Source organism: Branchiostoma belcheri, unplaced genomic scaffold (assembly GCF_001625305.1).
Source record: "Branchiostoma belcheri isolate BF01 breed outbred unplaced genomic scaffold, Haploidv18h27 scaffold26, whole genome shotgun sequence".
Classification (NCBI taxonomy): Eukaryota; Metazoa; Chordata; class Leptocardii; order Amphioxiformes; family Branchiostomatidae; genus Branchiostoma; species Branchiostoma belcheri.
Window position 1 is genome coordinate 638,446 of NW_017803865.1, and position 13,823 is coordinate 652,268.

At 41.8% G+C, this 13,823-nt stretch overlaps 4 protein-coding genes across 5 annotated transcripts in view; 2 read left to right on the forward strand and 2 right to left on the reverse strand.

Moving 5' to 3' along the window:
- Positions 1 to 5,128, reverse strand: part of LOC109471885 (coiled-coil domain-containing protein 87-like) — a 17,154-nt gene extending 12,026 nt beyond the window's left edge. The window contains exons 1-11 of one of the 2 annotated variants that reach the window (XM_019771316.1): positions 4,991 to 5,128; positions 4,554 to 4,667; positions 3,339 to 3,411; positions 3,063 to 3,112; positions 2,768 to 2,881; positions 2,441 to 2,512; positions 2,073 to 2,169; positions 1,786 to 1,867; positions 610 to 799; positions 394 to 459; positions 80 to 173 (exon numbers count right to left, since the gene is read on the reverse strand). In XM_019771316.1, coding sequence (XP_019626875.1) covers positions 80 to 173; positions 394 to 459; positions 610 to 799; positions 1,786 to 1,867; positions 2,073 to 2,169; positions 2,441 to 2,512; positions 2,768 to 2,881; positions 3,063 to 3,112; positions 3,339 to 3,411; positions 4,554 to 4,658 — 943 coding nt within the window. In that variant the 5' untranslated portion in view covers positions 4,659 to 4,667; positions 4,991 to 5,128. The remainder of the gene's footprint in view (positions 1 to 79; positions 174 to 393; positions 460 to 609; positions 800 to 1,785; positions 1,868 to 2,072; positions 2,170 to 2,440; positions 2,513 to 2,767; positions 2,882 to 3,062; positions 3,113 to 3,338; positions 3,412 to 4,553; positions 4,668 to 4,990) is intronic. The other variant, XM_019771315.1, reaches the window with a different exon arrangement.
- A 40-nt stretch (positions 5,129 to 5,168) lies between these two features.
- LOC109471889 (tRNA (adenine(37)-N6)-methyltransferase-like) lies at positions 5,169 to 8,900 on the forward strand. Its single transcript, XM_019771322.1, has 6 exons — positions 5,169 to 5,431; positions 6,815 to 6,948; positions 7,093 to 7,270; positions 7,461 to 7,618; positions 7,737 to 8,174; positions 8,518 to 8,900. Exons 1-6 carry the CDS (start codon positions 5,370 to 5,372, stop codon positions 8,763 to 8,765), a joined length of 1,218 nt encoding a protein of 405 aa, XP_019626881.1. The 5' UTR covers positions 5,169 to 5,369; the 3' UTR covers positions 8,766 to 8,900.
- LOC109471890 (phosphatidylinositol N-acetylglucosaminyltransferase subunit P-like) lies at positions 5,405 to 6,491 on the forward strand. The gene has a single exon (XM_019771323.1). The coding sequence runs from the start codon at positions 5,660 to 5,662 to the stop codon at positions 6,050 to 6,052; it is 393 nt and encodes a 130-aa protein (XP_019626882.1). The 5' UTR covers positions 5,405 to 5,659; the 3' UTR covers positions 6,053 to 6,491.
- Positions 8,901 to 8,927: 27 nt separating the features above from the next.
- LOC109471783 lies at positions 8,928 to 13,604 on the reverse strand. Its single transcript, XM_019771140.1, has 5 exons — positions 13,503 to 13,604; positions 12,890 to 12,988; positions 12,366 to 12,455; positions 11,918 to 12,096; positions 8,928 to 11,329 (listed from the first exon to the last, which is right to left on the reverse strand). Exons 1-5 carry the CDS (start codon positions 13,602 to 13,604, stop codon positions 10,507 to 10,509), a joined length of 1,293 nt encoding a protein of 430 aa, XP_019626699.1. The 3' UTR covers positions 8,928 to 10,506.
- Between the last annotated feature and the right edge of the window lie 219 nt (positions 13,605 to 13,823).

Consider the following 13,823-nt stretch of genomic DNA (forward strand, 5'->3'; position numbering starts at 1 on the left):
CACCAAGTCCAAGTCCTATACTAATACAATGCAAGATCTGGTATCATGCAAAACTTTTTATATGCCACATCCAGTTTACCTGGTACTTCATATCCCTCCTCGTACTCAGACGGTGGGCGGGGCATGAGATCCTCCAGGACTTCAGTGTCTATCACTGGCATCTGATTATACATCTGTTAACAGAACAATTTAACATGTCCTCAAAACAAATAGGAATACAGTGTATATGGATCACAGGAATACAGTTTATAGTAGCTGTCATTATATTCCTTATGGTTTAGAGTATTATCTTTGTCTCACAATTTCCAGGATACAAAATATGTACATATAACTCCAGCTCCCTACTACTTCTAGTATCTCCTGGTAGCTGTACTGTGGTGTTAAGCTACTCACATCTCTGATTTCCCTCTCAGTATTAGTTTTCACTTTCCTCCTTGATTGTGGTCTGCTCAGTTCCAGCTGCAAAGAGCACAGAAAGACACTGTGTGAACTGTACACAAAATTTAAACTTGACCAGCACATAGAAATAGGATGGCCACAATGTTGTGGGTTTTGCATTACAATCCTGTAAAACTACAGTACTGTAATATAAAGAAGCAAAGACTGTACCATTTGTTGATAGGATAACGGCTGTAGTCCCTGTTTCTTCTTCTTCTTCTCCATCATGGAAGGGGAGATAGTTGTTGTGGGAGCCCGGGAGGAATAATCATACCCAGTGTCACTCACATCAGCCTCCGCATCATCTGGCTTCTTCCTCATGTCTCCCACTATGTAGCGCCTGATGGCTAGGATGTTCAAACTGACAGAACACAAAATGAAAACTCATCTTTCTAAATCAAAGAAGTATCCAAAAACCAAAATATTTGCAGATTAAAACAAAACACATTTGTTTCAATGACCACTAGTCTTCCGGCTACAGTTTTTTAAGGAGCACTTGATCGTGAAGATACAGTACTAAACCGGCAAATGGAACTACATTGTACACCCTGATAAGTGCTACGTCATGCGCTACACCCATAAATGCAAAACTAAAGTATTTGACTACAAACTAGGGAGCCATACACTAGCTGAGGCTAATAATCACAAGTATCTAGGGGTTATCCTAAACAACAAACTTTCTTGGACTGAACACATCCATCATATTACTTCCAAAGCAAATAAATCATTAGGTTTTGTTAAACGCAATCTCTATAGCTGTCCTAAATCAGTTAAGATGAATGCATACACTAGTTTAGTCAGACCCCATCTTGAATACGCTAGCGCTGCATGGGATCCGTACTACAAGGAACATATTCACAAGTTAGAATCGGTCCAGAAAAGAGCGGCCAGATTTGTTTCTAATACCTATGATACTTATGCCAGCACTACCAAATTGGTCACAGATTTAGGGTGGGACACATTAAAGGACAGACGCACGGCAAGTAGACTCACATTACTTCAGAAAGCAAGACACTCAAAAACAGCCCTTCCGGTCAAAACCTTGTTGACGCCTATCCCGCGCCAATCGCGACACTTCAACTCCAACTCATACAAACCTCTAACGTTTCACAAAGACTGCTACAAATATTCATACTTTCCACAAACTGTCAGAGATTGGAACATTTTGCCCCAAGAGATAACTGATACTGCGGAACCCACGAAGTTCAACGCTGCAGTACTTCAACACCTGAAGAAGCAGCAATAGCGCATCGCACAGCTCCCCTGCACGCTTTACCCCAATCTAGGGGTGTTGTGCAGAATTCGTACAAGACAAGAAAACCAAAGGAATTATCATTCAAAACTTACTATTTGTTAGCATCGATTCCTAGTTGAGTTCTTAGACGGCTCATGTTGGCTGGACCACTGAAGATTCCTCTTCTGTTTAAAACTGTTTTGACAAGCATAGGGAAAAGCAAGCCAACTCAGTCTCGGAGTCAGAAACAAATTTCCAAAATAGGTACAATTCAGCCACTTCAGAAACTACTGTATGTTGTTTACTACATTCTGGCATTCTCACTAGAAGGAAACAGAAAAGGTTGATGCATAATTCAGAGTGAGTAGCAATTCAGACCAATGCTTTTTGACAATCCTACCTTCTGCCTTCTGCAGATAGTGGAGGAACAGTTGTTCACACACGGTGACGATGTGCACAGTTATCCTTCTCTGCAGCTCCTTGTTCTGCTCTGCAGACTGAAAACATAAAAAATGTTACCTCACTACCATTGTCAGAAGCAGTGTCAGCACATCACAGTGAAATGAGTAATCTTACAAGCACCAGCTTATTGTAACAGATTCAAATGTGTGGCTGTACTGTAGTTATCCTTGGTATGCCTCAGGCTCCTCTCAGTACCCATATAACAGAAAATGACAGTCTTTCATCCTGGTAATTTTATTACCATCTCCCAAATGAGAATTGACAAGGGAAACAATTGTAGATGCATTGCTATTGGACACCACTTACCAGAAATGGATCATCTACTTGTCTTCTGATATCAGGCCAAATGGAATTCAGCTCCCCCATGATGATCCCACCCTGCAAGATGATGTAAAATGATGGTACCTATTTCAGAAACTGGAAAGGTAGGTAGATGTTGTGTAAAATCTGTTTTTCAGATTTCCATTAAAATCTTGGTAACATATGTTGATAACATATACTTGTATTTGTTTATATTCATTAGACATTAGACCATTCTAACAAATTACTACAAAACAAGACATTTTATCCATATCTGAACAATCATGATGCTTTCTATGACTGCTAACGAGCCTATCCAGACTTGGCACATACCAGGCTCTGTTGGTCCTCAGTGGAGATGTGCCTCATGTCTGTCCTCACACAGATCCTCCTTCTCACCAGCTTAGCGAGCACACCAAACGTCGCAGGTGGGGCCTTGATACTCTCCTAAAACATAAAACAAATCAATTGTTTTGTTTCTGTTTCAGACCACTAAAAAAGTTTACTTTTAATACCCGTCTTCTCAATTTAAGGTTCAGCCATGTTAATTTTGCATTATTGTGACTTTGTGAACGTCATGGCCTGATGTCTCTGTTGCTCAAAGAAAAGGTCAGGATGCCATACTTACATCAATGGGAGTCACAGGCCTCTCAATTTCCAGGTCCTCTGTCTGTGGCTCTGAAAATAGAAACAAGGCAGTTGACACTCAGTTTCTGACACAAAATTCAAACCACCTAACTACAAGATATTCCATCCAAAAGATATTCCACAAACACTTTACCTCAGCAAGTCTGATACCAGCAGTCAAACAACCCTTTACTCCCTCAAAATCTTGGCGCATCTTCCCCTACAAGTTAAAACTCCCACTTAGTTACGATGTAAGTTAAGAATGTCCTCTGCTTACCATCCTCATGGTGAAATGGAGCAAACAGAGTCAGTGGCACCTTGATGTCTGTCACCTGCTGTTCTATTTCCTCCTGTGGAAGTTAACATCACATCAGACTGTGGGACATGCAGGTCAGGGGGATACTTAACCCATTACACTCTTACCTCCAAAAGATGCAGGTACAGTGATAATATTACATATTATAAGTGATGTGACCTTGAAGCTATTCTTTATACTACATTCTAAATCAGAATTTGATGCTATAACTTATATTTATAAGCTGGTTCACAGTTTCAATGCACATGGGCAAGGTTAAAGATGCAGGCTCCTAATTTGTCTAGGCCTTTTCTAATACAATTTTCCTGACCTTTATGTCTCAGGGGCCTTCAACTTTGACATATTACCCACATTGAATCACACTTCACATGCTCATGTCAAACTGTGAACCAGATTACTACTACTATACTATCGTAGATGCAGGTGCAAAGATAGCCATGAATCATCAAAAACAGTCATGCAAGTTGTTGATTTCAGCAGCTGCAGAAAATTTCAATCATCAGGTAGGCATTTATCGCAAGACAATTGGCAGATGTATGGAAAACTACTTGATTTCAAGCATGCATGCATTTGTCACAATTTTGCTTATATGAATATTACTTATTGATAATTACATTGTGTTTTCGGTGGCTATTTCTATTTGTGGACAAGACAAAGGGTGCTATTAAACTGGCACGATTAAGCGCAGGTGTATCCAAACCATGCTCATCACTCCTTGACCAACCTTCTGAAATAGGTCACTAAACAAAAGAGGAACGGGCCTGGGTTGTTTGAGCTTGTTGGAGAAAACAAAGCAATCATTGACAACATCCAGTCATTCTCAGTATTCTAGATACATGTATAGCTTTGATGATGTTTGATTCATTACTTGCCAATGCTTCCCCAAAGCAGGTATTAAGATGATATGGGATTAAAAGCATATTTCTGTATCTGATAGCTATCTACATGTAGGGTGTTTGGCATCTTCTCTCTAAAAACATGGGGGGAATGAAAACCCTATAAAGCAAAAATGCCTGAGTAGAGTACATATGAACTTACTGTCTCTTAGAAGTTAAATGTGTCATGACAGTTGATTATGAACAGAAGACTTTACAAATCAATACAGACACAATGAAGGTAATGAATTCATTTACTTTTGCTGTGATTTTATTTATTTTTCAGTAGGAGATTTTGTACCTTGTTGATGGTGTCCTTGTCCATAGCATACATGCCTCTCCTCTTCCTGAGTTTGGGCTGGGGCAGGCTGGGGATCCCCAGCTTCTCCAGACTTCGGGCAGACATTGTCACGGCCTGTGGAAAACCGTGGTGCATAAAAACGTTTGATATTCAAATCTTGGTTTTAGCTGGGTAATGTTTTTACCTGTCCCAAGGGGGGCGAGGTCACAACACTGGACATTTCCATTACCTATAGGCCTTGAACTTATAAGCTTTATTTAGCTTTAATTATACAAAAGTTATGAATGGCTCATTACAATCAATAAGTCATCGTATAAATTCGTTTGTTTTGTTTGGTACCAAGTTACAGTATATTCGCCCCCCTCCCCTCAGTGCAACGTTGTAAACAAAAAATAAGCTTTAAAACTCGTGCAATATGACATCGGACGAAAACATACCTTTTGTAGGGTCTTGCAACTAATCCAGGAAGAAATCCAGGTTACCCAAGGAATGTTAGGGTGATTAGAGAGGACTTTTCATCACTTCAACCTTTCTGACAACCGGAAATGCCCAGCGTCTCCAAGAACACCGACAAACAGTAGCCGCATCTAAATGCTAAACAGACAAACATACTGAGTAATGTATCATTTTACATCGTATAAAGAATATTAACGATTCAGAAAATATCAATGATTTAATAATATACGGATGCAATTTACTCATTTGTATCAGATATTGTACTGTTGTCTTGCTAAGATAAAAACCTGATTTTCTGATAGCGTGCTATTGCTGTCATTAAGACCGCATCAATGTACTTCCGGGTCAAGGGTTACAAGCATGGCCGCCCAACAGCTGCAGAAAGAGGTTTTTCTGGCAAGGAAGGAGCTGAAAAATATCAGGTGATCTTTGCGTTGTAACGTTCGTACCGTCATCATCAAGACTGAGGTCTATTGTGTTCATACTGGGCCTGCAAAAGTAGCCTTTTAGACCGAAGGGCCGTAAGAGATCCTTTGCCTTCTTGGCATCGCACATACAAATTTTTCCCCGACTGAAGTTGGAGGCCCCGTTAGAGGAGGCTTTCTCAGAGACTTCACATACCGGCACATCGGCACTAGCACTCACAGAAGATGTCTGAATCCTCTCCGTCGCCATCCCCAGAGAGAGCCATTTATGGATTCGTGCTGTACTTGGCGTCGTTCCTAGGCCTTGGCTTGTATGTTGTGTGGGCCTACATCCCCGAGTCCTGGTTACACGCCGTGGGCCTGACCTACTGGCCACAGAAGTACTGGGCTCTGGCCGCTCCTGTCTACATCACCATCGCCATCATCTTCATCCTGGTCTTTTACGTCGGGCTGAACTTCACGGTCACAGCTCCGCTAGACTCAGTTCACACGTTAACGGACGGGTTCGCCAAACAGTGGCGACACAGGGATCTTCCAACTTCTGCCATCCCCCCACTGGAAGACATTCACGTATCGATTGTGAACAGAAGACTTTACAGACAAGAGTCACAAGAGTGAAGTTAGAGTAAACAGCACTGCGTTGTTTGTTTAGTTGTATCACAGAACTGCCTTAGGGAAACACGCCAGTTTTGAAGGTCAGTTACAAGCCACCTAATACATAAGACCAGACTAGCTGTATATAGGCTTGATCCAAATGGTGACCCTTATTCCTATTGATAAGTCTGGTAGGTTCTTTTACATACTGATCAAGCTTGAAGGTGTGGCTCTCTGCAAACACGGGACCTCTGGCTTTACTTCCTACTCAAGAAGTAGTACTGTAATCATTTTCAACTGTCAGTGAGTGGAGTGAGGAACTTTTATGTATCCATGGCATGGAACCTTTAAGCCCCAACTGTGTTAGGGACTGGTTGTTGGTAGACAATGTACATTATGACTGCCAGCATTTTATGAATGTCTACACAAATGTGAATATGGAAACCTTGAGAACCATATTCTAATGCATTCAATTTAGTTAAACACATTTCTTGAATACATGTACTACATTTGTGAATATATTAGAGACTAAGATATGGTACATGGTGTTTCTTCTTTTTACTTCATTTTGCCTAACCTCTCCTTTACTAGTAATTTCCTGAGAAAATCTGAGACCCAGGAAAGGAAATTGGCATTGCCAAAGCCAACTTACTTGAGGTACAAATGTTCCGTACAACAACTGAAGGAAGATGTTGTGGAAAGTGTGTTCCATCATAATCACTAATCAATAAACAGTGGTGGGAACTTTTAAGTCCTGACTCCTGAGTGTAAAATTTATCCCAACAGGCAACAGATAGAGACTCTGAAGCATGTAGAGAAGAAAGAAGTTTTCAAAATTCAAGAAATGGTCCGTCAGAAAACCTGTCCCCAGGAACTCCTGCATTTTGAAGATGCTGCTGTTGAAAGACCCAATATACCAGGTGATTTTTCTATATCATTTACTTTCTCTTGTTACATGTACATATACTTCTTATGAAATTGATTGAAGAAACGTGTGCTATTTTGTTTTTCTTACGAAAAGCTCTTTATATGGTTTCAAGCTTTGTTTTATTTTTTCCTCACAGAAGGTACAATTATGAGTACTCCAATTGGACATCTGGAGTCTTGCTTCAAGCACAAGGCTGGCACTCCGAGGCAGCCCACCATTTGTGACCTGTCCAAGGCCAAGCTCACCATCTCCAGAAGCATATTCAATAACCCAGAGCACTCACTGGAGGGGATTGAAAAGTTTTCACACATATGGTAAAATCAAGATCATACACATGGCTTGTGCTAAAACCTCAAACTGTATTGTGCTTGAGATATTTTCCATTAATAATAGGCTAGATATTCACTAAGTCTACAAATAGCATCCACGAAATGTGTGTAAAATACCATTCACAGGTAATGTAGAAGGAACACTGTGTTTAACATCCCATTTTTCTTTTTCCAGGATCATATTTCTTTTCCACATGAATGATGGAGAAGCAGTAAAGGCGAAGGTGAAGCCTCCGAGGCTGGATGGAGTCAAAGTAGGTGTGTTTGCAACAAGGAGTCCACACAGACCAAACCCAATTGGGCTAACATTGGCAAAACTGGACAAAGTAGAAGGTACTTTTTCTTTTTCTTTTTTTTCCCCACATCATTTTACTTTAAATCAATTTATTCAGAATTTATGTACCGAATCCTGACAGTTCACTGAAGTAAAAAATCATGTTTTTTTTTACAGGTGACACTTTACATTTGTCATGCATAGATATACTCGATGGAACGCCCATCCTTGACATCAAGCCCTACATCCCTGTATATGACGGGGTGTCAACTGACTCAACAGCTTCTTCTGCTGAGGAGAAAGCAAATTTTGGATGTGTTGGACAGAACATAGCTGAGAAAGATATCTCTGCAGAGGACACAGTCTATGTCAGAACGAACCTCAGCTTCTCAGAACCACATCAGAAAACTCCTTCTAAAGGCAATTCAACTGATGACACTTTAAAGGATGAAAGCAAGGATGTAACGTGGTACGAAGAGAACAGCAGGAGTGGAGATGTTTCAACATCAGAACAGGTCACTGTTGCCAGTTGGGTCACATCTCCGCCTGTTCAAAAACTTCACGTTAGCTTCACCCACAATGCTGAAGCAACACTTCAGAAATTCCATTCTAAAGGTAAGCAAATGCTTAAATTTTTTATCTCACATGTGCCAAGATTTTACAGGCTAATATTGGTTATGATGATCATGATGTACTAGACACTATTCTTAAAGCTGTGTGGCCTAATTATAAGGACTGTGGCACTGTAGAGGAGCACCACCCTATACCATTTGGTGTGGGAAAGACTAAAATTGATTTTGAATTGATTTTAAGTCATTGCTGTTAAACTTTGGCTAAATTGGAATATAATGAAACAGCATGAACTCAATGATGACACTTTTATTATGTTCAATATCCTGTACTGTATGTATCACTTGTCAGTGACTTCGACTGAAATGACTTTCTTGTTATCTCCTAGGACATGGCCAAGATGTCTTCACCCTTATTTCCTTCAAGGACGGTGAAGAAGTCAAGAAAGCCATCTGTGACATCCTTAGTGCGGACCCGAGGTCTCCCTACTTCAGGAACAAGTGTCAGGACCGGCTGTACTTCTTCACTGTCGACAACGTCCACGTGACATGCTGGTTTGATGGGAACCTTGCAGAGGTCATTAGAGTTCAGCCAGTGTCAATTGTTAGTTGTGCCCCTTTGGGTGGCCCTCAGTGAAGTGTACAAGGCATCTATCATGCTTTGCCAAAAAACAGGTCCTTTTGTTTACATATGGCCTATGATATATAATTGCCTTTTCTGAATTCATTGCAGTCAGATATTATATAATTGAGGAATATTTCACAGGCTAGAAGAAAAATAGAAATAAGACAAAAGATCTACAACATGCAAGCTGATGTCTTTATTTTCATGTGACAACATATTCTGTGCAAGTTGTAAGGCTTCCCTGGAGAAGAAAAATATGATACAATAGTGCCAGGAGAGCAGTAAGCAAAAGTTCTACATTTCAAGCTCCATATGCATACCCTCCTCAAAGGAATGATAAAAAAAAGGCTACCACAATATCAATTCCCCAGGGAATGCATTGTTGCAAGTTTTAAAATTGTCAGTGATCGTAATACTACATGTATAAGAAACGCATCTGGCCCAGAGGCATCACCAAACAGGAAAGTTGAAATGGTAGAATATTACAAGATACCCTAAATGCTTATTTCTGAATAAACAACTGCTATTGTCCTAAATTGACATTAAAATGCAACAAAATTAAAGAGCAAAGCAAATATCACAACTGTATTATCTGCATATAATTGTGTTTCAAGGCAGAGAATGCAATACTGACACTGTCCAATTTGTGGATGTACCCTTGTTTTGATGGTCCCTGTTGAGTTGCTGTTGTTTTTCCCCAGGGTTCAGCACTGTTACTACAATTATGCTTGTAGGTTTACATGGTAGGAAAGTAATTCTATTCTGTATAATTTTTCTTTAGTACAAAGAGGGACACACCAAGAATGCACACAATACAGCAGTTATAGCACTACTAGTTTCATCTTCAATCTGACTTAACATAAACAATTCTTACACAACTTTCTGACATACCACCCAATAACATACATAATTACGTCTTTTGTGGCTTACTTTGCATATATTAGCGTTGAAGTACGAATTTATAAAGCACCCATGAAATACGCTTGCCTGAGACGAGGCATTGTTGATAATACTTGCTTAAGCAAGGACCATCTAGTAAATACCATATCAAACTATCTACAGGGATGCAAGGAGAATTGCTCAAAATGTCTTAGTTTCCTTGTACATATAAAGTGACTTTGCTGCTCTTCGAAAGGTCTGGGTTTACCAAATGAGTTTACAAAAGAAATAAGTATTGTGCGGGTTTATTTCTCAAGTCTAAAGTTGGTTCACAGACCGATACGCATGTAGAGAAATACTCTCCTTAGATACAGTGTAAATATGGACGTGGCGCAATTATTCAGCTGACACTACCCTGAACAAATTTACCCATTACTATATGTACCGTCTGAGATGTCATTGGGAACCACAGGTTGTGACTCTGTGACCGTAGCGACCAAGGCATTTCTATGCATGTTCCCAGCCGTTAAGTTCTTTCTGAATTTCCAGTTTGTTGTAAGATACAAGGCAGCAACAAAGCAAAACAGGAACATGGTGTATAGTGAAGCCCTGGTGGCTCAAACAGGGACGCTTTTACTAATATCGCACTGTGCATTGGAACCGATGTACAACGCAGCTATTAAAGAGAGATCTATCCTGCCGCTGATAAGGATGGGTGGTCATGTTTTTTTTTCTGCAACAAGAGATAAAACTAAGTTTGAAGCTTCCTTGATTTGTGTACTTACATGTATGAGAAATCCAACTGACTACATGCAGCGTTGAGCTTCGTTTCACTTTGTAAAAAACGAATGGAATGGACACTGCTGTTGCTCTACTACTTTTTCTTCTTCTCGGGGGATTTTTCTTTCGGGTCTTCTACTTTTTTTGTCTCGGCAATATTCATTTTTGCAATCAGTTCCTTGCATTCCTCGCTGAGCTTTGTGTACTCCTGTCGAGCCTTTTCTGCATTATCCAGGGTCTCCTTGGCGCGTTCAGCCGCCACTAGAGCGTCCTTCGCCCTGTCCCGCATTGTCTTTGCTTCCTCGGTTATTTTACTAAGCTCGTCATATTTCTCCTCCATCTTCTTCTGTAACTCAGTGGGATCCACCGATTTCTGAGGAGATCCTTGCGGGTCTTTCGAGGCTTCAACAGATTCTGCCGTCTTTTCAAACTCCTCGCGGGCCTTTTTTGTCTCCTCGGCAAAGATCTGGACCTCTCTCCTCATCTTGGACGCCTCTTTCATCGCGTGTCCCGCAGCCTCGTTTGCCTTTTCTGCGTTCTGCAGCAACTCTTTAGCTGCTCTCATCGATTTGCTAATCTCGGACACAGTCCTCGTGGGGCTGCTGCCTGGTGAACCGTTCCTGATGCTCGGCGAAGCATCCCTCATGCGGCCTGAGCCGAGACTTCCCCGCCTGGGTTCACGTATTCTCCCCACCACCACATCCCCGTCCGAGTCCGTGCCTGTTGCCGACAAGGAGTCCACACTCTCCGTGCTGTTACAGACGTGGTTGTTGGTTACCCTGTCCCCGGCGGCGCTATCACTGCTCCTGCTCCTACAGTCTTCACGAACTCTGGTCTCTCTGGTCTGGACGCCAATATCACGGGTAGTCTGGACGCCTTTATCAGATTTGCTGTCGTCTGGTGTCTGTGACTCGCTCCTAAACAACCAGAACAATCAAAACGTTAGGAGTAATGCTGCTGTGTCTAATGCTGCTGCTCATAACTTCCCGTTTTAAGAGGTGCGGACAGAAAAGATAGATCTGTAAATGGTTTTTATTTAATAGGGAAAAGAAGAGGGACTTCTAGCCACTGAAAGGTGCTTTTGGAGATTGATAGAGGGGTCATTCCAAATGATTGGGTATCTTAGAAAGACTTGTTTAGATGTTACGTTTGAAAGGTGCTGGAGACAAAAGCCTTCGTGTGATGAAGTGCCACACAAACACACACACAGGTGCCCCTAAGTAATAGCTAAAGGACGTCGTGCAAAGACCCGTACTTGCAACTGCCGGGGTTACATCTCTGTCTTAGCTCATAACTTGTATTTCCTCCTCCTGCCAGCAGGGACAGTGTTGCTGAAGACGACATCCATGGAGGAAATGTACATAATGGGAATATAAATGAGAGATCAGCAGTCTAGCTTCAGACAAACATGTACGCGAACGTCTAACTGTTGATTAGTCTTAACAACAGAGATGCGTTCTGAGACGTGGGACGCCAGACCAGCTTACACAATAGCTACAACTCACCTTGTGCTAGCGGGCGAGGCAGGAGTGGAAGGTAAGGAGGCCGGGGAAGCTGACCGGCTGGTCTTACTGGTGTAGCTGTGGTCTACCAGCGGAGAGGTCTGCTGGCGGACCTGGCGTTTAATTTCAGACGGGCGGGGCGACTCTGTGGAGAGCACGGAGCACTCTCCTTCGCTTTCCGTCTCTGCAACCAAGAAAAATTGTCAGGTCTGGTACCGGTGCGTGCCGTGTGGGTTATACCGTCTTCAGGTTACTTACGCAAAGACGACTTGCATGTGGAGTTGTTACCCCAGTGGTCTAATTTAAATAAGTATGATGTCCAATTATGAGTAAATGATCATCATGTTTGACTTCGTTCGTTCGCCATACAGTGCCAGCCGGCCGCTATGTGTGTAAATGCTATAATTTCAATTTCCTAGTTGGTCTTCTTGAAGTTCTATTATACTCCTACCTTCCTTGTTCTTTCGAATCCCTTCATGCCCACAGTCAGCATGCGGAATTGAGGATCATGACTGGGCGAATTCACAAATTTGGCTTCTTCCTGAACAGGGACAAAAGAACAACATTGTTGATCTTTGCATGGAGGTAGAAGTGTAATTGTGTAGCCTTGAAAACCTTCGATTTACCTAAAAGCCTTTGACAGAAGGAAAGTAAAAGGGAAAAATGCAGGCTGTTGTAGTATGAAGTTAGTTAGAGCTGAAGGCAACCCCAGAATGGATAATTACAAACGTTTCTTTCGTGCACATGCTTAAGTCACATTATATAAATCAACTTTCCAACATTAAGATCTTCAGCTTTCACGACAGTCACAAGACAACTGACAGGCTCCCGATACGCACATGACGTGACTTCCTGTTTCCGGTGACAGGGCCAGCGGAGTCTTGGTCGCCCCCTGGGACAACTGCCGATCCCATGTCTTGTTGGAAAGTTTCCGATTTCTAGAAAGAACAGGAGAGAAAGTAGTAACATTTTTACCCTGAGTGCTTGTCTGGTGGGAGGCCGCCGTCCCCTGGGCTTTGGCCGTTCTTTGGTGACGTGTTCTAGTGGCCGGGTTGGGGTGCCATCGTCCTCGTACTGTGGACAGAACGTAATGTGTGACCTGGTCAGCTCAGATTATACAATGTGCGGTGGGATTGTTTATTCTCGTGACATAAAACTTACTGTATTTTACGTCAGTCCTATACCTGCATTTCCCCATGAGACCACACAAAAAAGTCAAAGTAGCGTTCTTGGCAGCCGTAGTTAAGTTGTGCTACCGGTATTAAACTGTAGTCTACAGTACCAGAACTGGCAGAATGACGCTTGCTATAAGTCGGTTCTCGGTTTGAAATGTGACATCCGATGTAAAGCCCCTAACAGTTCTTGTCTAGACCTTGATTGATACACGTGGTTTGTTTATATCTCAGGGGCCTTCAACTTTGACGTACAATGTATTACCCACAACGTATCATACGGCGAACGCGAAGTTCAAACCGTGAACCGACTTATTGAATGGTGTTGATACCACGTGGATTGGGTAAACAAGAGAAAGACCTGGTCGGAGAGAATGAAGTGACTATATATGTACATGTTGTCAATATGTTCCTACCTCGGAGTCAATGACAATAGGGTGCTTAGCCTTCTCTATGGCGGAGTTGATGGCCTTTATCCAGGCGTCTCTCTCTTCTTTACTGTCAGCGAAGAACAACATCTTCAACACCTGGAAAATAACGATATATGAGATGATACTAGATGATTTCCTACATCTACATACCGCATGAGAGGTCGTTCATTTTGCCATCTCAACGACATGAATGAATTTCTGGAACCCATGAAATATCTAGACACCTTCCATAGCGCAAAATTGATATTACAGTCATCCGAAATCAATACGAAACTCCGATATATCTGAATTATTCTGTAATTGTTG